Below are 23,919 nucleotides of genomic sequence, written 5' to 3' on the forward strand. Positions count from 1 at the left end.
TTTTAAATTGTTTGTCTCTTTGGCTGAGTTAATACATAAAAACAAACCATGTTTTGTGCTAACTATAATTAAGACTCTTCACCATGGTTTGAGCTTCCAGGAGCCTATTCCCACGGTCACTGGAAAGCGGGCTAAGGGAGCCTAGCACGCTTTCCAGTGATAGTCGGAACCATTGGGCTTGCAGGTGCAGCAGCCTGTAGAGGCAGAACCATGGCCAGAAATGTCTTGTCAATGATATACGTGGTGTAGTGGTTAGAGTGCTGGACTAGGACCGGGGAGACCCGAGTTTAAATCCCCATTCAGCCATGAAACTAGCTGGGTGACTCTGGGCCAGTCACTTCTCTCTCAGCCTAACCTACTTCACAGGGTTGTTGTGAAAGAGAAACTTAAGTATGTAGTACACCGCTCTGGGCTCCTTGGAGGAAGAGTGGGATATAAATGTAATAATAATAATAATAATAATAATAAGACTGTTGACTTAGACTGGTTAGACTGTTGACTTGTTTTTTTCCTTTAAAAAAATTATTTATATTTTAATTGTATTCCCGCCCCCCCTTGTCAGGTCATAGACCGTAATAAACTTTGAATGAATTAAACTCAAGTATGTAGTACACCACTCTGGGCTCCTTGGAGGAAAAGCGGGATATAAATGTAAAAACAATAATAATAAAAATAATAATGAGAACCCAAAGTTGGCAGAAATTGCAATTTTTAAACTAAATCATGGCTTCAGATACAAACCATGGTTTGTAACTAAGCTTGGGTTCATATATAACCTGAAACAAACCAGGTAAACAAACCATCTACACAAATCATGAGGCACTGAGCCGGGTCTCACGATCAGTGAGACCCGGTTTGGGTCTGAGCAGGGAGGGAGCCCTGGGCGGCCAGATCAGCCGCCCACACGATGGCCAGCTCCGTGACCAGGATCATCTCGTGACCGATCGGCCCCCGCAAGACCCCTGGAGCCGGGAGGCAGCTTTTTGCCTCCCCTCTTGGGGTCTCCTCATGATTAGCCACGGTGCGAAGACACATTGTAGCTACTCACGATCAGAAAGCCCAGGTTTGCGGAGCGCTTGCTCCGCAAACCCGGGCTTTAGGGAGGGCTACTTGAGCGGGTTACCTGCGAGCCCGGTGGTTTACACGATCAACAAAAATCGGGATAGGCTCTCCTAGCCCGATTTTTGTTGATCGTGAGAATAGCCCCACTTTCTCACGATTGCAAGCCCAGGCGGGTGGGGAGGAAGGTTTGCTAACCTTCCCTTCCCTGAAGGCAAGCGACGTGAAGAGCCGGGGTGCATGGATTCCACACCCACACAATATGCAGCTGCTCCAGGCATCGTGAAGGTGCAGGGTCCGGGATTTGTTGGAAGCAGTTGGCGCTGACACATGAGCAGTTAGATAGGGTTAAGGGTGCAGGCTTCTTTGGCAGGTTTGCCACTGAGGCACCTTGGCTGCCTTAGCCTGGTCTTGGCTGCTAGTGAGAACAGCCCCATGGTTTAGCATTATGGCTGAACCTTGTTTTCACACTGATGATGTGCAATATTCCTGTTAACTGAGCAAAGAGCCATCTTTTAAGGTGGTGGTGCTCTTACATTTAGCAGGAGAGAGCAACTATCCCTATCCAACCCCACTGCAATGTCCCGCCAGTGGCTCTTGCGGATGTCCACCTTGTTAGCCTACTTTCCAGTAGACTTATGAGATCACCCAGCTGTCCGTGTGTCCCCCTACCAACTTTGCAGTGCCTGGGCCAACATGAACCATATTGAGTACAATTATAGGGACACATAGGGACACTTCAACAGCATAGTTTGTGATGATGTCACCCACCCCAATTCAAGTTAGTGGATGTGTGAAAATTTGAGGCGCAAGTGGGCTCACTTGTGAACTGCTTAACTGATTTGAACCAAATTTGCTACAGCTTTAGGGGCACATGAGGAAACCTCAATGGCATAGTTTACGGTGATGTAATCTACCCCAATCCAAGATGGTGTACAAGTGAACATTGAGGCGCAAGTGGGCTAACTTGTGGACTGTCTACCAATCTGAACCAAATTAGGTGCAGTTGTAGTGAATGACACTCGGGGACACTTCAGTAGCATAGTTTGTGATGATGTAATCCACCACAATTCAAGATAGCGGACGCGTAAACTTTTGAGGCGCAAGTGGGCTAACTAGTATACCACCTAACCGATTTGATTCAAATTTGCTACAGTTGTATGGCACAACGGGATACTCCAATGGTATAGTTTGTGATTATGTCATCCACCCTGAACCAAGATGGTGGATGTGTAAACCTTTGAGGCACAAGTGCACTAATATGTGGACCATCTAATTTGAACCAAATTTGGTACAGTTGTAGTGAGTGACACACAGGGACACCTCAGTGGTGTAGTTTGTAATGATGTTATTCACCCCAATCCAAGATGGCAAACGTGAACATTTCAGGTGAAAGAGATCTAACTTGTGGACCTCGATTTGAACCAAATTTAGTCCAGTTGTAGAGACAGTGAAAGGAAAGTAGGCAAATTAGTTCTAACTAGAACAACTTGTGTATGTTTAGATTGTGATCTCTTTTGGTACAGGCAGCCATTTTCCTATAACATTGCTATGTAAGCCGCTTTGAGAACCCTTTTGTTGAAAAAGCTGTATATAAATATTCTTACTATATCTGCTCTCTCTTTAAAATAGCACTGACATTAGCTACTGAACCCAACAGAATAGTCAATAGGCCATTTGGAAGCTGCAGAGTACTACTTCAAATAAGTAAACACAGGGAAAGTTGCCTATATGAACATAAAAATGTTTCCTTTTTTATGGGAAGTGTCTATGTACCTTAATTTTGGGTAGATGGTTGCCAATATGATTTAATATTTGGCTTAGCAGGCTTATTGTAGTAGTTTATTATGGAGCACACATGAAAGGAAATCACCAAAATTAATTAAAACAAAAGAGTGAACTCATATAGGAGTGGGGGAAATAATAGGACTATGCTTGGGTGCAGTGCAGTATGTTTAACTACCAAATATATAGCTTGACTCCCAAAAGCAATATCTTGTAACTCATCGATGATAGTTGGTTTTATATTGAAGAATGCTTTCCCCCCAGAGCCTATAAATACAGCCACCCCTGTGAAATATTAAGACCTTAAAAAAAAAAAAAATCTGCCCGCTGATATGTGTCAATTCAATGAGACTGAAATATTCTGGGAGAAGAGATCCAGTGACAAATTGAAGCTATGAGTGACAAGACTGCTTTGCCAAAGATCCTTTTGCCTTAGCTAGAAAGGCTTCAGAGGAACTGGAATTAAACTTGTGCTTCAGACACATGCTAATGCAATAGTCTTTTTATTTGCACCCGGATTAATTGTTATTGTTTAGCAGGTGTTAGGCTGCTCTAAGTTTTGGAGAGCTTGTCTGGCATGGCCAGTTCTTGACAGTGTGTTATATACAATGAAAGGCCCCTTGAGACAGGGAGGACAAAAGAACACTGAGGTTATAGTTTATATTATTTGTTTGGGATCTGAAAGCTATCTGATTGTTGGAAACAATAATTGCTTCTTACTCCAGATGGAAAGCGGCCTGCCAACTTCCATTTACAGTGTGGAGCTGATCTCGATCTCAAAGAGGAAAATGTGCTTGATGTGTGTTAAGAGGGTGTACTCTTTTTGTCTGAGAGTGACAAACAAAAATGAGAAAAAGTTCTATACTACTATTGTTTACTACCCTGTCTCATGTTTATCCCGCCCCAAGCACAAGCGAAGAAGTGTCTGTTTACTGAAAGAAGCCTCCAGTTTAAGTGCCAATAAGTTGCTTATAGGTTAAAAAAATTGTTAAATGCTTTTCGTTCACTTTTCTCAGGATAGCTTCAGATGTAATTTTGATGTAGGGTGAACATGGAGTGCAAATGACCCATTCTTCCTCTTTTGTAGCATTGCTCTTCCAAAATACAGTATTTGCATCTCCCCCCACTCCTAGGAGATATGCAAGCTGTCCCCAGCCTGAGAGTTTTCATATCTCATGAGTAGAACAGAATCTACCCATGTCAAAAGTCTATTCTGAATGGCAGAGATGAATGATAAGCAACTTGCACTGCCTGCTTCATCTGCAGTCATGTTGCATACTAAGCTGTCCTCATCATGATTCAAATATTGATATTATTATAGCATTGCAGATAGTCCACCAAACTGATACTGGGCCTCAAAAATTTTTTTACTGGCTCATCTGTCCGTTTGTACCTTTTTATTAATCATTGTAGCACACTGAAGACTTGAATGGGGGAACATTTCTTCTTCTTTCCAGCTTTCTTCATGTTTTAAAAATCTTTACTCCATAGCCACCTGGAGGCAATTCTGACTTGTCAGGTGGCTGTTTAAAAGTTTGATTTATTATTAATAGTGCTAGGGGCATGTTTCTGATAGTCAGTGGAGAAGTTGCTAGCTCTTTTTATCAAGCTCATTAGAACTGATATAGAACTGGGCTTAATTTTTCTATTAATTTTGGCTAACATCCAAGCTAATGAAGCTTGTGTGCAGTGATGCAGTGCATGCACTATGGGGAAGGGTGATTTTTGTCAATCTCCCCTTCCTTCTGAAGCTTACTGCAACTCTCAAGAATATATCCCTGAGGGCTGCACAACTCTTAGGGACATAATTTTGGAAGCTGAAATAAACTCCAGAAGGAAGGGGAGATTTGTTGAAAATTGTCCCTCCTCTGTACCTTGTGCTGCTGCATGTTCACTGCACACACTCTTTATTCATTTGGATGTTGGTTGTGATTAATGTTGTTTTATTCACATAGTACTGGATATAAAATCTCTGGATGGTGATCATAATCAGAATTCTCCTATTCTGTGTTCCCCTACTGTCGGGCATGTGATGGGAAGGCTCACAGAACTTTTCTGTTGTCCTGCTGGGGGCTAAACTACATTCAGAATTAAATGTATAAGTGTGTATGAATATGATGAATATTTATATACCACTTTTCAACAAAAAGTGGTTTACATGGATATAAATAAATACATAAATGCAATGGCTCCCTGGACCCTAAGGGTTCACAATTTAAAAAAGAAACCTATGATAGACATGAGCAACAGCCAGCTAAATAAAGAGAATCACCATTTTAAAAAGGTGGCCTCTTTTCTCAGTTAGCAGGGGCCTGTGTGTAGTAACAAGGCTGAAGTTTACTCGTGAGTAGCACCTGCATGAGTCTGTGATTCAGATTGGGACTGCAGTGTGGAGGTAGGTGGCAACCCTTCTGTGCCGTTGCCCCCCCAAATAACTCCTGTCCAGCAGCTGCTTAAATTCCTCAAAATTCTTTTTTGCCAGTTGGCACTTTTCAGGCATAATGACTGTGTCAGAGAGGCAATATTCAGTGCAACAACTGTATAGGTAATGATTAATTACCCTATTTTCATTCTACACGCCTGTTCCAAATCATAGCCTCACAGGGTCCAAGAGGCCACCATTCATGACGAGTGGCCTTGGTGCAGTGGGTCACAAATGATAGAGGCCTGGCCTTGCATGGACTTGCCTCCACCACAGCTGCAAATAGAAATATGTTTTCCCTGTGGTGACTGCACTGCTACAATATTGTATAACACAGTGATGGGAGTCTAGACATCGGCTGAGAGACTTCAAGTTCCTTAGGATTTCTAGGCCTTTTCCCCCAACTCTGTTGCCAGAAGCTCTGGATTTTGCAGGGGAAAGAGTTGGCTTTTTTCTAACTTGTATGATACCTTTTCCCTTAAAGGAGATATGTTTGAAGCGAGGCTTCAGAAAAACATCATTTTTCTGTTGGTACACATTTCAAGCAGCTGAAACATATAGTGGTTGCCTTTACTATGTATTTGCTACAGAGAAACTCATGTTTGTTCCGCTCTGTATATTCCATATACCTGTGATTTTCTGTGCTAAGATTTCATCCAAGTATGACATGGCCCTTCATCCTGTGGATTTACTTAATTTGATTAACCTAACACTTACTGCCTGGTTGCAAACACATTGTTTACATATATGGTCCATTAGACCGAAGAGATGGAGGCCAAGACTCTATATAAAATTCATATTTTGTATAGCAGTAAATATCTACCTCAATTTCAACAGTTTAACTAAAGTAATTAATACCTGTTGTCATACTGTTAACTTGTACCACTTAGCTCATAGTTTAATATTAAGATTTTAACCCAAAGTGATGCAGTGTTGACATGGTATCATGTTTAAGCTCCCCTTAATTTTTTCCTTTTTGATCACTTTTTCCTCGTAGCTAACTGTTCACCGCCATGCCAAAATGGAGGGATGTGTCTGCGACCACAGCTGTGTGTGTGTAAACCAGGGACAAAAGGTAACACTTGTGAAGATACCACTAAGCAAGAAACTGCTTCACCGGGCGGATTGGGTCCTGGGACTCCACCCTGGCCTATTCCTCAACGATCTGTTCAGCAGACCTCTTTGTCAAAGAAGGTGCAGGTCCAGCAAAAGGTCAATCCTATGGCCCAGATGACTTTCACACTCAAGCAGAAACCTTCTGGGGGATTACCGCAACAAATGCAATCACAGTAAGCTTTCCCCATCATTCTGTATTTTAAAACAATGTCTGCATTGGATGGAGACTTACTTTAGTGTTTTTATATTGGGCATCTGAATTGCTTGCATAGATTTGAATCATTTATTCTTATGTTTGTGATCTTGTATGATATCAACATTTCTCTTGTAATTAAAGCAAGAAGCATTCATTGGGCATCATCCAGATTAACACTTCCTTCCCATTAGAATATTTTGCGCAAGCAGCTATTTTGCAAAATCCTCCCCTTTCCTCTGTCCCGGTGATCTTTGAAAATATGGCTCTGAGGACTGGTGGCACCCTCTCTCAAAATGCTTGAGGCAAGAGGGTCTAGAGGGGGGTTGCTTTCCCACCATCACATGAGGTTTCTCTGAGTGAAGTTTCTTTCTGTCTCCCTATGTAATGTTATGGAGATATTGATGCTGCTATCCCATTGCACTGTAAGTACGATGTAGGCAGGAGAATTTTCTTTGGATCTAGGAGCCAGCCCAAACACTTAGAAACCAGGCAATTAACACTTAAAATTACTGGACCTAGAAGCCAACAGATAATATGGAGGGAGAGAGTAAATGGACTTCTCTTTATCCCCCTACAAGTAACATACTGAGAACAGAAACAGGAATGCCTGGGGGAATAAGATTTAATTAAATAAATCTAGCTCTGAATAGTCTAGGTGCCACAGCTCCCTGGTGCCTGGGATTTGTCAAACCTTGCAAGGTATTGTGTTGCACACTCTCCCCCCGCCCCCCCTGACATGTTTGAAGGTACAGCTGCCTTACTGTCAAAGGCCTTGTGTGGCTAGGAATCTCCCCTGACTGTAACTACTTTTGATAGCCAGGGTCTAGAGAGATTTGAAAGCTCCCACGATCCCCAGTGTGGTCAAATGGGAGAAGGAGGACAAATTCAGATTCGCTTAGAAAAGAGCCAAACCAGTTCTGGATTTGGGAAATAATTACTTGAGTTATTTCCAATCCAGTTATTGCCAATCCAGTGCAAGTCATGGATCATTTATGTTTGCCTACTTGTAAGCATCTTTGGCAGAATAGCCATATGGGATATGTTGGGTTCTTAAGGGAAAATATAGGGAGATGCAGATGTAAGCCTTGGTTTGGGAAAGTTGTTGAAATCTGGTTGCCTTGGAAACTGAAAGCAGAGGCTGAAAAGGGGCAGCTTGGATGCTTGTGTGAACTGGATAAATATTGACTTCTTATCAGGTACAGGTGGCCCTTATTACCCATGGTCCAGGCTCCCACGGTTTCACCCATGGTTGGGTGATAGGGGCCCAGTTCCTTTTTCTGTGGGGTGAAAATAGGTTTATTTTTGCCTATCTATGGTTCTTGAATGGGTGGAAATGATTTCTGATGTAATTTCCTGTCATCATTTTGTAGTGCTTCACTGTGTTTTAACAAAAAATCTAAAAAAGGAACAAAAAAAAAAATGGAGGATTTAGACATTTTGGGTGCTTTGCTGAAGAGCAAGGCACTGTGCTTATTTCTGCCCCCCCCCACTTTTGCTTGTGATTTTCAGTACACTTGAGTGTGCTTAGGAACCTAACCTCCCCACTCCCACCAGCCAGGATCCCCATAGGGTTAAGGTTTCTTTATTCGTAGTTTTGTTATCCATGGAAACTGGTGAGAACAGAACTCCCTGCTAATAATGAGGGCAACCTGTACCTTCTTTTCACATTATCTTACAGACCTATTTACAGTATTTATTTATAAAATCTGTATTCCACTACATATTTAAGAAGAACCTTAAGGCCAGCTTACAATACAAATGAAGGTTAAAGTACATTTAACATATAATACATCAAATAAACAGCAAGCCATACAATAAAAAGTATTACAATGAAGGCATGCCAACAAACTATAGCAGTGACACACATCCCCAATAAAATCTGCAGTGCAGCTTAAACTCCTCAACTAGCCACCCTTAACAAGTGCTGGGAGAAAAACAGTTTTCACTTGCTTTCTAGAAGCCCATCTTGAGCAGACCTGCTGCATCTTTCTTGGGAAAGAATTCCATAGTGAGAACATACATATACTGGAAATGTTCTACCCCTTATGCCAGTTCACCTGATTTCACACTATGCTGGCAGTGTTGTTTGTTGTGAACAAAACTCTGAGGCTGTTCTCATGCACAGCCAAGACTGGGCTAACAAAGCCAAGTCCGGTCTTGGCTGCTTGTAAGAACTGCCAGCAGCCGCGTGGCTGTTCGCAGTGCCTTGTAGGCAAACCCGCCAAAGAGGCCCATCCGTTAACTGGAGTTAAGGGCATGAGTGTACCTGTAACCTGGGCTAAACAGTTGTGTGTTGGCACTACGTGGCCCTGACACAGGAGCAGGAGGATCCCCAAAATGCACCACACACTTGTGTGGTGCATTATGGGATTTCTGGGGGCCGGGCCAGTGTGTCCCAGCCGCTGACCCTCCACGCTGCCAGGGAAAGCTGGTGACTGTCTGGGCGCCACATGCCCAGCAAGGACTGACAGATCATCTGCGGTGTAGGTAAGTTTGAGCAACCTTCCCAGCCACCTACCTGGTAGCCCTCTCATGTAATAATGAGAAAGTGCTCTCTGTCCCAGTTGTAAGTAAGTTAAATATGTTGCAATTTTTTCTGTATATTTCCTGCCTAAAAACTAATACTATTTATTTATTTAAAATATGTATACCCTGGCCCTCCAGTACACTACTGCTTGGGGTGGCTCACAAAAATAAAATAGATATAATGTAAAATAAAAGCACTATATATTACTTATGGTATATAGAAATAGCAAAAGTGAGCCAAATGGCTAAGGAGCATAGGGTTAAATGTATACAGAGGAAAATATAGATTAAAGTGCAGAAGGAGAGAGTACAAGATTTAATTAAAAAAAATGAGGAGCTGCACTGGAGACTATGTTCTTGAACAAGATAGGATCAGAGTGAATGAAAAACGCTACAGAAAATGGAAGTCCTGCCAAATGAAGAGAACAAAAAGAAACATAAACCCTGCCAAAAGAAATGCAAGGAGACAATAAGGGATGCAAAAAGAGAGTTTGAGGAGCATATAGCTAAATGTGTCAAAGGGAATAATAAAAAGATCTTAAAATAAAATATATTAGAAGCAGAAAACTTTCCAGGGAGATGGTTGGACCCTTAGATGATGAGGGCATGAATGTGATGATTGAGGAGGATAAGAAGATTGCAGAGAAGCTGAATGAGTTCTTTGCATCTGTCTTCACAGCAGAGGATAGTGACCATATACTTTCTCCGGAACTGAGTTGCTCAGGCTTGCAGGCTGAAGAACTGGGCCAGTTTGAGGTGACAAGGGAAGATGTTCTAAACTGTCCTGAAAAATTAAAAAGTAATAAAATCACCAGGGCCAGATGGCATCCACCCACGAATTCTGAAGAGTTCAAATGAGAAATTGTTGGTCTTCTAGCAAAAATATGTAACTTGTCCCTACAATCAGGCTCTGTATCAGAGGACTAGAAAGTGTAACTTAGATTTTCAAAAAGGGATCAAGGGGGAGATCTGGGAAATTACAGGCCAGTTAGCTAAAGTTCTGTGCCGGGTAAATTGATAGAAAGCATACTTAAGGGCGTAGAAGAACAGGCCTTGCTGAGGACTGTTTCTGCAAGGGCAAGTCTTGCCTCACTAACCTTTTGAAGTTCTTTGAGAGTGTCAACAGGCTTGTGGATAAAGGTGATCCAGTGGACATAGTATACTTGGACTTTTGACAAAGTTCCTCACCAAAGGCTCTTGAGTAAACCTAGCGGTCATAGGATAAGGGGCCATGTGTGAATTGGTAACTGATTGGAGGACAGGAAACAGCAGATAGTAATAAATGGACAGTTTTCACAATGGAGTCCCCCAGGGAAGAAGAAGTGGGGTCCCCCAGGGAGCTGTACTGGGACTGATGTTCTTTAACTTGTTCATAAATGATCGGGGGCCTGGAGCACCTTCCTTATGAGGTAAAGCTACAGCATCTGGGGCTCTTTAGTTTAAAGAAGAAGTGACTGCAGGGAGACGTGATAGAGGTGTATAAAATCATGCATGGAATAGAGACAGTGGACCGAGAGAAATTTTTCTCCCTCTCTCACAACGCTAGAACCAGGGGCCATCCCATGAAAATGAAGGTCTTGAAAGTTAGGCTTGACAAAAGGAAGTACTTTTTCACACAGTGCATAGTTAATCTATGGAATTCTTTGCCATAATATGTGATGACAGCCACCAGCCAGGGTAGCTTAGACAAATTCATGGAGGACAGGCTTATCAATGGCTACTAATCTGGTGTCTGTGGGCCACCTCCATCCTCAGAGGCGCGATGCTTCAGAATACCAGTTGAAGGAGAGCCACAGCAAGAGAGAAGGCTTGCCCTCACCTCTTGACTGGAGACTTCTCAGGGGCATCTGGTGGGCCACTGTGTGAAACAGGATGCTGGACTAGATAGACCTTGGGCCTGATCTAGCTGGGCTGTTCTTATATACAGGAACAAAAGACAAAGAGAGATGTGTGTTGGCTGGACAATGTCAAAAATAATCTAATCGATGTTTAAAAGTCGGAATGCATCCTGCCTTTGCGGCTGACAGCCAACCACTGTGCTTTTTAAGTTTCATTTTCCTATTTTAAAAGTATCTGCCTCTTATGTGCTGTTATCAAAGACCAACACAATCAGGGGAAACTGACTACTTGGTGGAAGCAGTAAAAGTTAGTACAAACAAAGTGGTGTTTCATACACTAACTGAACAATTGCTTAATAGTGTCCTCTGTTCCTAGGATTTTCCTTGGGTATTGTGCTCTCAAGTAACAATTAAAAATTTTAAAATATTTAGATGCAAATAGGGTTTTTTAAAATGTTTACATCTTTGTCAGGATTTGATCTGCCTTTCAGTAAGTCTTTTATACTTTCCTCTGTTCTAACTTTCTCAGTGGCATCCATTGGTCTACATACAGTTTATAATTTATGAATTGGAAAGTGGAAGGAAAAGGTTTGAGTAAATCTTGAAAACCTAAGCAAACAGCAGCCAAGACAGTGAAATAACAGAGAGTCTTGTAGCACCTTGAAGACTAATATGTTTATTGTGCAATAGCCTTTTGTGGACTAAAGCCACAATAAATCTTTTGGTCTTTTGCGGGTCCACAAGACTCTTTGTTGTTTTGGCTGCATCAGATTTAACACAGCTTTCCCTATGGAAGTTGCACCCCGTGAGTCATGATGTGTCCCTTTTTTGTGTTGGGATGTGAACTGACACAATCCATGTTGCAGCTGGATATGTCATGAAGTGGTTGCCTGATTGCTTCATCATGTGCCAAAAAGTGCTTCTTGACCATCTGAGTGCATACTATGTCACCATTACATATGAGTGCACAACCCAGCAAGCAGAATAGGTTGTGAATCAGCTCTTGTAGGCTTATTTACATGTGAAACTTGCATCTTCATCTTGAGCACAGATATTATGATCCAATAGCCCATACATGCCTAGCTTTGAACCATTGCCACAAAGGGAAGCTCTTTATTCATGTACAGGGGCTCTGTATTCCAGGCATACCCCTACTCATAGAATGGAACCAGAAAGCCCTTCTGTGCTAGACTCTACATGCATACTTGCAATGATTATGTGGAAGCAAATTTTATTGAAACTGATAGAACCTCACTTGCAGGGGCCCACAAATTTAGGATTAGTTAACTAACCAGTCATCATTTGTGTCACCACCACCCCCTCTCTTCCCTCAGATCCTTTTCTGGCATACAGAGGGTTTAGGGGAGAAACGAATCTTTTCTAATTTGCACTGGCATATGGAGATGATAAGAAACAGTAGAAACCCTTTCCTATTATTTAGAAAGGACTCCTGCTTTTTCTTACCTTCTCAAAAATAGCAGTGAAAGTGAGCCCTCTGGTGAGGAGATCTGTGTGGTGCTTGGTATCCTGCTCAACAGAGGGCTGAGGGCACTCACCGCTGGCAATCTGGCAAGTGGATTTGTGGATTCCTGCTCACTTGGTAGACTAGCCCCTGGATTCTAAACAAGACTCCATTTTAATCTAGGTTTCCAAGCATGTAATGGAAGAAAGCAGGGAGGAACGTAGAAAGTTCACTCAGATGTTACCACTCCACACACTTGCAGTGAGGTCAGGAGCAGGGGAGTAACAAGGTTGGAGGGGGTCCTAGGACAAAAAGTGAAGGTGAGCCCCTGCCCTTTACCTTCTGCTCATCGCCCCCATCCCTGTTTTTGCTGCAGAAAAAGTTTAAGGATATGGTGAAAAGCAAAACGTTCTCTGCAAATCCTTTTGGCACCTATGCAATTAATTTTACTCTCTCTCTCTTTCTCTCTCTCTTACACTTGCCCACGGGCATACACATACACACACTTGCACATATGCATACCCCTAACTGAGTGGGGCTAGGGGGACTTACTACCCTGGAGAGCGCTTGGCTTCAAAAAAGACAAGATGAGTCCTCTGACAAGGAGCCAACAGTGTGCCAGTGAATCAAGGAGTTGGGAGGGGAGAGTGAGTGAGCTATTGTCCAGCTAGTGTACACCCCAGGGACATTTGTCCCCATTGTTCAATTATAGCTACATCCCTGATCAGAAGTATGCTTTCTTCTTACCATGAGTCGTTTTCATGGAGGGTTCCTCTGCCTGACTTTCAGCATTTCCTCCAACTTCTTGTGCCCCATCCCACTCCATTCCCAAAGTCCCCCAAACCTGAGGAGTGGGTTTTCAGGCACATAGGGGGCTCCTTGCACAAACTTACTTCTGCTTGTGCAAAGCCTGGATACAACCCTATATGTACCTAGGCTTTAATCACACAGGGTAGGTTTCAGACATGTATCATGGGCAAAGCACTCTGAGGCATCTTAAAGCATCAGTTAGTTTATTGTGATGCAAACTTTTACAGGCAAGGTTTGTTTAGCTTTATTTAACCTACGTTTATCTATGTGCAAAGCCACCTAATGGTGCAGTGGGGAAATGGCTTGACTAGCAAGCCAGAATCATGCTGGTTTGAATCCCCACTGGTATGTTTCCCAGACTATGGGAAATACCTTTATCAGGCAGCAGCAATATAGGAAGATGCTGCAAGGCATCATCTCATACTGTGTGGGAGATGGCAATGGTAAACCCCTCCTGTATTCTACCAAAGACAACCATAAGGCTCTGTGGTCGCCAGGAGTCAACACCGACTCAACGGCACACTTTACCTTTTATCTATGTGCAACATAAGCTCTGTCCTGATACATTTAATTGAAATTACAATAGCAACATTCTCTGTTCTTAAAACATGTACCAAACTGAAACATTATTTTATTTTTCCATAGTATCCAACACAAGGGCAGACTTATAGAACACATGGCATTGTTGGCATCCTTTCAAAGGAATTCCTTGCTAGCCTGTATGCTATAATAAACTTTATTGTAACCCTGTTACATTTATTATATTGTTCATTCAATATTCTATTTTAGTTAGTGTTGTATCTTTTGGATCTGTGAGTTGAAATCCTTTCCTGTTCGTGAATGCCTTTACTGGGAGAGTGGGGAGAGAACGAAAAGAAGACAGTTAGTATATGTATATAATATTCAGTGAAGAAGATAAATTGTTTATAGAGTTTCAGAAATGTAGAAGGAATACTGTATGAGCTTTTACTATTATGCTGTTGGGCAGTAGGTGGCAAACTTTACTTTTCTTTTCTCTTGTATTTATTTTCATACTGCGGAATGCCAGAATTTGAAGAGGGTGGTTTGAGTTGCCTGGAATATGTCATTTTTGGGCAGCGTAAATTTGAACCACCTATTTTGCTCATTCTGTATATGCCTGGTGTTGAGCACTCATTTGGGTGTTCTTTTTCTCTAGGGGTCGTTGAAAATGAATAAATGCATTTTCATATTTTTGTTTCTATCCTCTGTGGATTTAAGGAAAAGATTACTTAAATGGCCAATATATTACAAACAAATGAACAACTGCCAAGGATAACACTTGTTAATTGGTGTTGTGGGACCTTGCCATGTACCTCTACTGTAGTTCTGGAAAATCACCCCATGAAAGCACAATTCCCCCTTTATCACACTTCATCTCCCACAAATAAAATGCTTTCCTACTCTTGGCTGAAGAGAGTGAAAGGAAATGTTTGCTTCAGTCGTCTCTTAAGAAGCAATGTATTCTGCACTATTATAAATGCCACAGGAAGCATATTTATCTTGACAGATTTGTTCCATATAATTCATGATCATTGATAACATAGTCCAGGTTGTTTTATTTGTAGCAGGTGAAATGAGCATTTGTTTCTGTCCTAAGAAGGACAGACAGTTGTCATGGCCCAGGAAGGACAATATGTGCAAAGTGTGCACACCATTCATGCAAGAGGCTACATCAGGGTCCTGCAATCAGCAGCCTTGACTAGGCATGTGGTTCTGAGTCCCGTCTAGAGATCCAGAAGCAGAGCAGCAAGCTGTATGCCTGCCTATTGCAGTTCTTGTGCAGCCCTTTTCCTTTCCTGCTCTGCTTGGGATGTGTGTGAACTCAGTGCATGAATTGGCCTCCATGAACTGGAAGGTTTTGAGCTAATAAGAATATTTCCCCTGTTCTTAAGAACTGTCTTTGACTGACATTTCCCCCCCCACCAATCATAGGGCTTCCTAGTGCTATTTTTCTCATGGATTTTTGGATCCCATCTCTTTTCCTGCTAGTCTAATCCTTTGAGTAGTTGTTAACACCAGATTGAACATATTTGCTCAATTTGGCTTACAGTATTTATTTTATTTTATTACATTTCTGTACTGCCCCATCCAGAGGCTCTGGGTGGTGCTCAACAACAAAGAAAACTAGCAACCATCTAAAGCAATCTGCTTAAAACAATATTAAAAACAAGATTTGAAAATGGCTTAAAACTATTTAAAAACAGATAACATTGAAGAACAGTTTAAAAATCTTGGAAGTTTTTGAGGTAATAATATTATTTCCCCTGTTCTTAAGAACTGTCTTTGACTGCCACCCCCACCCCCACCCCCAGACTGCACATGAAGATACTGATCTTGATAAATGATCTCAGCAACATGCAGAAGGCCCCAGTTTCAATCCCTGGCATCTCTAGATAGGAATGGGAAAGCCCTCCCCCCTGAAATCTTGAAAAGCCACTGTCATTCAGTGTAGACTATACTGAACTAGATGAACCAATGGTCTGACTCAGCATAAGGCAGCTTCCTATGTTCCTATGTACTTTTCAGACTAGCTTCTCCCAAATGAACCTGCTTGGCAGCTTTGATTATCATTGGGAGCCCAGGCCTTATTCGGGGAGGTTCTATTTTGGGTTGGTAACTCCTTCAGAATCTGGTTGTGGTTTTGCCCTAACTGAAAGTTCCTCCCAAGAGGTGTCTACCTAGTGCCATCTTTGTTACCTTTTAGGCACTGGGTGAAGGCTGCAGTTCACCTTAACCTTTGGTAGCCAATATTTTGTTGGTTGTGATTGATTGGTTTTCATTGCTGCTTTCATGTGGCTTTACTGGTTTTAGACTGTATGTTTTAGTATTTTTAGTTTTCTTAATTAAGATTTGTTGCTTAACTATTGTATCAGCTGTATAATATTCTATGGATTTTATATGGCTGTTATATTTATGAATTATGTAAACTACCCACCCTGAATTCCAAGTGCTTGGAAGAAAGGTGAAGTGCAGTTAAAAAATAAAATAAAATTGCTGTTAACATAGTCTAGATTTTTAAACAATGGTTCACAGTTTAGCGAAATAGACTTGGAATAGTTTAGCGAAATAGACTTGGAGACTGCAGTAGTGAAATTGAAAGAAAAAGCCCCAGAATCCTGCACACAGATTTGGCACGCGTGTTGTTGAGGACCACAGATAGTGAAAAAGTAAGGGGGAATGTTGGCAACGTGAGCCACTTGTACTAGGATAGCAGCATTTCCTTCAGCAGTACAAGAACTGTGGTGTGTACTACAAACTAGGGGACACTTTATTTTTTGAGGGTATTCTGCTTCTGGTGTGTTAGGAAGTGACACAGAAAGCATTAGAGCAGGAGTGCACAACTCAAACGCCCTGATGGGCCAGAACCAACCATGAAATGGTGTTCAAGGGCCAAGGTCAATTTTCAGCATATTATTGCATTAAAATTAATTATTAAAAATACTAATGAAAGCAATTATTAGTTGTGGATCTTTTCTCTTTGGCAAGGGACCCACAATGTCAACTAAGGATAGTGGCCAGAAAATAGACCCTGTCCCTGCTCAGTCACCGGGGCACCTAATGCCATCTCCCTTAAATGCCAGCCCCAGGCAAATGCAAAGTCCTCCCTAAATAGCTGTTGCTTTCATGTTGCAATCCTAGTCATGCTTGCTTAGGAGTAAGCCTCACTGGGAGCCCTGTGGGAATATTTCCAAGTAAATATACATTGGATGGTGCTGTAAGGCAGTTGAAAAGATGAAGAAGGAACTAATTCAAAGAGTGGCCCTCTGTCTTTGTGGGGTCCTGTCACTGCAGGTTATGCCAACCAGGGGGCCAGCAAATGAATTCCCTGTGGGCCTGATCTGGCCCCCAGGCATTATGTCGTGCAGGCCTGCATTAGAGGTAGCCTTTTCTTCTCAGATAATAGTAAGGTAAAGTGTGCCTTCAAGTCGATTTTGAATCCTGGAGCCCACAGATCCCTGTGGTTTTCTTTGGTAGAATACAGGAGGAGTTTACCATTGCCTCCTCCTGCACAGTATGAGTTGATGGCTTACAGCATCTTCCTATATTGCTGCTACCTGAATAGGTGTTTCCCATAGTCTGGGAAATATACCAGCGGGGATTTGAACCGGCAACCTTCGAACCGGCAACCTTCGAACCAGCAACCTAATGCTTGTTAGTCAAGCATTCCCTGCTATGCCACTTAAGGTGGCCTCAGATAATAGTGATTGATTAAGTGCTGTCAAGTTGGTGTCGCCTCTTAGCGACCACATGGATAGTATCCTAGTAGTAATAATAAAGGTGAAGTGTGCCGTCAAGTTGATTTCAACTCCTGGTGCCCACAGAGCCCTGTGGTTTTCTTTGGTAGAATACAGGAGGGGTTTACCATTGCCACCTCCTGCGCAGTATGAGATGATGCCTTTCAGTATCTTCCTATATTGCTGCTTCCCAAAATAGGTGTTCATACCAGCGGGGATTTGAACTGGCAACCTTCTGCTTGTTAGTCAAGTATTTAGTCCGGACTTGACAAATCCCAGGTATCAGGGAGCCGTGGCATCTAGAAATTTAACTGTGGCACCTAGACTAGGATATTGAAAGGTAGAGTTATTTCATGTGTCCCAGGCATCCCTGTTTGTGTTCTAAGTATGTTGTTTGTAAAGGGGATAGAGAGCCTATTGACCCACGCACTGCTCCACAATGTTCATCAGTAAGTCCTGTAATTTTATCAAGTGTCCATTGTCCGGCTTCTGAATGTTTGAGCTGGCTCCTAGACCCAAAGAAAATTTATCAAGGCCTGTGGTTAGTGATCTTACATTTCCTTCAGTACATCAAAAGGGGCATTTATATTTAGGTAAATTTATTTAACCTAAATATAAATTTAAATTAACCTAAATTAAATTTAAATTTATTTAATTAGGATTAATCATCTAAAAAAAATTGTAATCGGTTTTCAGCTCTAATTAAATTATTTATTTCCTGGCTGCCAGGTTATATTATTATGATTATTCAAGGCAAGTTGTTAGAAAGACTTCTACCAGTTTAGGCAGGCACAATGAAAATTTATACTCTTTAAAAATCTTCTTTTTAAAAATTTTAGCTTTCCTGGCCTTGCTGTAGTAGATGCAGAATTCCTCAGGAATGCCTGTTAAATGTTTCTCACACCACAAATGAAGTTCAAAGTCACTTTTTCTTTTTGATGCTGAAAGGGGCAGATTGCCTGAAAGTCACTGTGTAATTGTTGCCAAATTGTTTGACATATTATAAATGCTGCTCTGGTTTTCTCCTTTTGAAAATATTCCCAATGTTCTAACTAGCAGTGACTCATAAAGATTTTTTAGATCTGATTCAGTATCCTGCCCAATATACAGTGTATTGCAGCTAAAATCTGTTGTATCTAAGAATTATGATAAACTTTTGCAAATTGATGGAAATTGGTAGAAAACAATACTTAAGCATTTGGAGTTTATTCAGAAATACTGTTTTTTGTTTTGCCGTATAATGGTTAAGATAAAGGATATATTTGGGAGCATCCTACAATGCAACTATTCATTCTGTTTTTGACACTGTGGAAAGCATTTTATGCTCACTGAGTTAACTTCAAAGAATGCACAGTTATGTGGTGCCGATTGTAACTCCTTAGAAAAAGTAAAATTCTGGTGTGTGTGTGTGAAGGTTTTTAAATGTATATTATGGTCTTTCCCACTTTGGTAATGTGTGAAGGTGTCCTGAAACAACTACATTTTTAAAAAGTGCATCATACAATACATTCATCAGAGAGTCAGGGGCAACTCCTTGTGGAGTGTACATTTGGTTTCAGTTTCATGTAATTTAGCTAATTTCCTTCAGCAAATTATCAAAGATGATTTGACTCGGGATTGCAAAATGGGATTTTTAAAATTAAAATATTTTGTTTATCCACTGAGCACTTTTTGCACGTTTTATATTTCACTTAGCCTGGGGCAGTGATTGTTGTCTGTGAAGATGAATCTAAATTCTGTCTGTTCAGATGCCACTGAAGCTTTCTAGGTCAGTATCTTAGTTAAGGAAATTAACTCCACCCTTCCTGGCTGCCCAGACTCGAAGAGCTAACATTATTTTGGAATATATTTGCCCCCTGGTTGTACCAGAATTGCTTAGGGTGTGTCATTCATCTCTTACAGTAACAAATGTCTGCTTAGTACTTCTGGATGATATATCCTAAATTGGGCATCTGCCAAGCAAAGGTTGCGGCATAATAGCTTGCTTAGAGGTAAAGGAAATGCCAGTGTCTAAACAGGGTGAGACTTACAATCTATAATCCTTGTTGGGGCAGGGAGAGAGATATTATGTGGGAGGTAAAAAGACCTCCGTTTTTGGTTGGGGCCCGATTAACCACAAGGGGAAAGCTAAGCCTGGAATAGCAGTCAGGAGAAAGCAGCAATTCCATTGCCGCAACAGATGGAAGGGATTTTCCCTTTTCAGTCTTTCTTTGGCTCCTATACTTCTGTTTAGGAGCAGTGCAGGGAGAAAAGAGAAGGAACAGGCTAGATTCGGTGCCACTATCGGCAGCTGTTCACCTCATCATTATGTAACAGTATAAAATAATTGGTACTCAGTTTGTTTTCCATCCCTGCCCCGCCCCCCTCCTCCACCATTTGCATCATATGTCTTAGACTGCATGCGACTGCTTTTAACTGTAAATTGCTTTGAGTGGCAGAAAGGCAGCATATAAATGTAGTAGCCAACACCCAGAGCACGCACCGTGTTCGGAATGAGCAGAGTTGCACTAGCGCAAGAGGATGGCATGGCTTGCCCTAAAAACCAGAATTGCGCTATAGTGCTCTTTCACAAAAGTTCCCCTTAAAACAAATGAGGCGTGCTGCCATTGCACAACAGTAGCCTGGAATGCAAGCTCCAGACTTGAAGCAACAGCTTTGCACTAACGCAGCATCCTTCCACATGAGGTTTGTTGCTCTGGCTGTTGGTCAGTAGGGTATGATACGAATTATAGCAGAGAAGTTTAAGGACGTAGATAAGAAGAAGGGCTGAGGAGGAATCAATTATGCAGAGGATATGCACATGAGGACAATTTGTGCGTGAGCAGGAGTGGTCCATCAGAAAGTGAGCCAGGGTTCTCTACTCGGGTGGGGACTGGGATGGCATTATTGTAGGGATAGCAGAGTGATTTGATAAGCCATAGGGTATTCTTTTCCAGAATATAATGAAAAATAGAATCCTAATATCTCATGTAAAACACCAATAGCCAGTTCTGCTGACACTAGAAAATGCCTTTTCAGACAGCCTAACCGATAGAATGATCTTTTTAACACATGCTGTTCCTTGAAAAAACTTTTGAAAAAGGCAGAGGCATCAAACATGTATATATAGCTTTGCTTTCCAAACAGGATCTTTTTCAAGGGCACCAGTCATTTGTAGTATATTCTTTGTGTACTTGTTAGAAAATATCACTTATAAAGTTCTGTACTTTATAAGTGATTGCATGGATATTTTTCTTCCATGCAGATACTTTGTGAACAAAAAATGTCATATTATTTTGCTCAGATTTGTTCTGCTAATCAGAATTTCATTTTTTTTAAAATTAGAACTAGTCAAATATTGACTTAGCTGGCATGTGGATAGAAGCTAAAATCCAAAGGTACAAATGAAACAGAATCATCTGGGTTTTCTTCCCCCAGCAGAGCTGGTAACAGTTGGTCTGCCTGTCTGTCGGCCTATAGACAATAGACATAGACAATATAAGCAATAGCATGCGCGGATGCCATGTGTGGGCGGGCTCTTGGGAGGAGTTCCATGTGCGGGTTCTTGAGAGGAGTGCTGCCACAGCATGAAGCTGCATGGGGTGGCGGAGTGCAGGTAAGGACCTGCTCTGCTCCTTTCTAAAGATCCTTCTCACCACTCCCCACTCCCCAGTGGTGCCGAACCAGTTTGGACCTCAACCTGTGCAAGGACCTTGGTTCGTGCACATCCCTAGTTCTTAGGCCTTGGGTAGGTTCATTCCATTAAGTTCTGGTTCCCCCTTATGTAGATGCTGTGTATGAATTGCTTTGCCTTAATTTCCACTACTCAGCCTGATGTTTGGGGTTATAGTTCTTCTTGGCAGTCATAGGCACTGAACTAGCTATGCTGACCTGTCTCCTCTGCACAAGGGGGTCAAGCTGTTTCTGTATAGTAGACAGCTTTGATAAGATTGCTGGAGACATAGAACAGCTATCAAAAGGAAAATAAATAAGCCTCCTTAGTGTTCTCATTTTTTTTAATGCAGTGCCATATAATACATGAAGAATTAGTTACTAGAGGAAAAACATGTTTTGTTTCATCCTAAAATGCACATTTCACCAGACCTCTGTCTAAAAAACCCCTCCCAAAATATTGGCCTACATCCTGCACATAGAGAGAAGGGGTGATTTTCAGTGATCCCCTCTACCTTATGTAGCAGCCTGTGCCTTCCAAAAATATTTCCCATTAAGCTCACCACCATGAGGGATTCAGAAGACACAGATGTTGTAGAATGGTATACTTGAGCCAGGTAACCATGTAATGTGTAACCAGTTTTGTATGGCCTAGAGAGGACTTGGCTTTCTGTTCCTTCATGCAGTCCCTCATGTCTCAGTTTTCAAAACAATTTGTGATGGCATCTGAGTCTGCTGTTCAAATGCTTTAACAAATCCTATTGAGCACCTACAAGGTTTTGGAAATTCTTAAAGTAGCTCTTTCAGTCCAGGCTCTGATATTCAATCTTGACTCTATCCTGCTAACTGTGCACAGAGGCACATTTTAAAATAATGTCTCCTGTATATTTCACCAGGGGATAGCAGCAGTCCCCTTTCATCCCAACAAAACATCCCTCAGATAGCTATTGCTGTTGTCTCTCTTTATGCTCCTTTTTAGATAGCCCTTCAGGAACAAGGAACCATCTTCTTATTACTTTTGCTATGTAAATTGTTTGAAAACATTTTTTTGGTTGAAAAGTGGTAGATAAATATTCTTTGAAATAATAATAATAATAATAAAAATACCATGGACCACCTAATCAGCTTTTGTAAAAAGATTGCACAGACTGACTACAAACAAAGGCATGACAAGGTAGCAGGGATAAATACAATGGAACATCTGCAAAAAATACAAGCTACCTGTAGCCAAATATTGGTGGGACCATAAAACTGAAAAAGTTGAAGAAATCGAAGATGTAAAAATATTATGGGACTTCCGAATACAAACAGACCAACATCTGCCACACAATACACCAGATATAACTGTAGTCGAGAAGAAAGAAAAACAAGTCAAAATAATCGACATAGCAATACCAGGGTATAGCAGAATAGAAGAAAAAGAAATAGAAAAAAACCACAAAATACAAAGATCTACAAATTGAAATTGAAAGGCTGTGGCAGAAAAAGACCAAAATAATCCCAGTGGTAATTGGCACCCTGGGTGCAGTTCCAAAAGGCCTTGAAGAGCACCTCAACACCATAGGGGCCACAGAAATCACCATCAGCCAATTACCAAAAGCAGCTTTACTGGGAACAGCCTATATTCTGTGGCGATATCTATAACAACAGCAACAACATTGACAATAAAATCCAGCCATCCCAGGTCCTTGGGAAGGACTTGATGTCTGGATAAAACAAACCAGTCAATAACACCTGTCTGACTGTGTAAATAAATAATAATACAAAAATAATAATATGAAAAAATATACAAAAAATGCCAACAAGGAAATAATGATCTGCTATTACAAGTCTAGTCCAACTAGAAGAGGTTATTTTAAAAGAATGTACCAAATTTGGAAAGAGAAGCATCCAGATACAGAAATAACAGAACAAAGGCTAGCAGACCAGAGAAGATTCATAATAAGAAATAAAGTATTCACAGAAGTTGAGCTGGAAGAACTGCAAAGAGCAACACAGGCTCAAGATATGGAAGAAGAATTACCACCATTTGAAGAAGTTGCTCAGGCGCAGGTGGAGGAGGTGTCTGCAATAGAGGATGCCACTGTTGCTGAACTGTTTCAAAATCAAAACCAGGCAACCTCCCCTTTGCCTTCACTTCAAAAACCCAAATGCCGTTTAACAGAAAAGCAACAAGAACTAAAGCAAAAAATAACTGAGCACATGAACCAAACAACCACCAGGGTTCGACTTCCAGCTCTAAAAACAGTTGCCAAAAAACAACTTGCTCAGGCATTAAAAGATGTCAATGCTGCACTTGCAGAAATAGCAACCAATAATTTGCAAGAAACAAACCAACTAATGTACAGTGCATCAACAATAACAACACAAGAGCTCGGATATAAGATCAGTGGACCTGTCAAAAAAGAAAGCAGTACATCACCTAAATGAAATATTAGATTAGAAAATAAAATCTCCAGGCTTAGATCAGATGCTAGTAATTTGAAAGATATGAAAGACAAGAAGCTGAAGAATGAAAACACCCAACAGTATCTGATCCAAAAATACCACCTACAATGGGTATAGGAAAGAATCACCCCCTTTGATAGACCTTAAATTCTGGTTCCCTTGCATCCTGAAATGAAAACACAAAGAAAATTCCCTTCACCAGCTGTACTTATCCAATGCAACCTATAACATCCAACTGAAAAACATCACAATTACAGTCCAGAAAAAGTGTCAGAAATAAAAAACAACAATTACTGAGATTGAAAAAGGATCACACCCCCCCCCCCATGTCAATATTTTGTTGAACCACC

At 41.3% G+C, this 23,919-nt stretch overlaps 1 protein-coding gene across 6 annotated transcripts in view; it reads left to right on the forward strand.

The window, feature by feature from the left end:
- The window catches only part of LTBP1 (latent transforming growth factor beta binding protein 1), a 348,387-nt gene that overhangs the window by 24,581 nt on the left and 299,887 nt on the right, over nt 1-23,919 (forward strand). For all 6 annotated transcript variants that reach the window (XM_053303824.1, XM_053303841.1, XM_053303830.1 and 3 more), the window contains exon 3: nt 6,264-6,555. In XM_053303824.1, the coding sequence (XP_053159799.1) occupies nt 6,264-6,555 (292 nt within the window). The remainder of the gene's footprint in view (nt 1-6,263; nt 6,556-23,919) is intronic.

Source organism: Hemicordylus capensis, chromosome 1 (assembly GCF_027244095.1).
Source record: "Hemicordylus capensis ecotype Gifberg chromosome 1, rHemCap1.1.pri, whole genome shotgun sequence".
NCBI lineage: Eukaryota > Metazoa > Chordata > Lepidosauria > Squamata > Cordylidae > Hemicordylus > Hemicordylus capensis.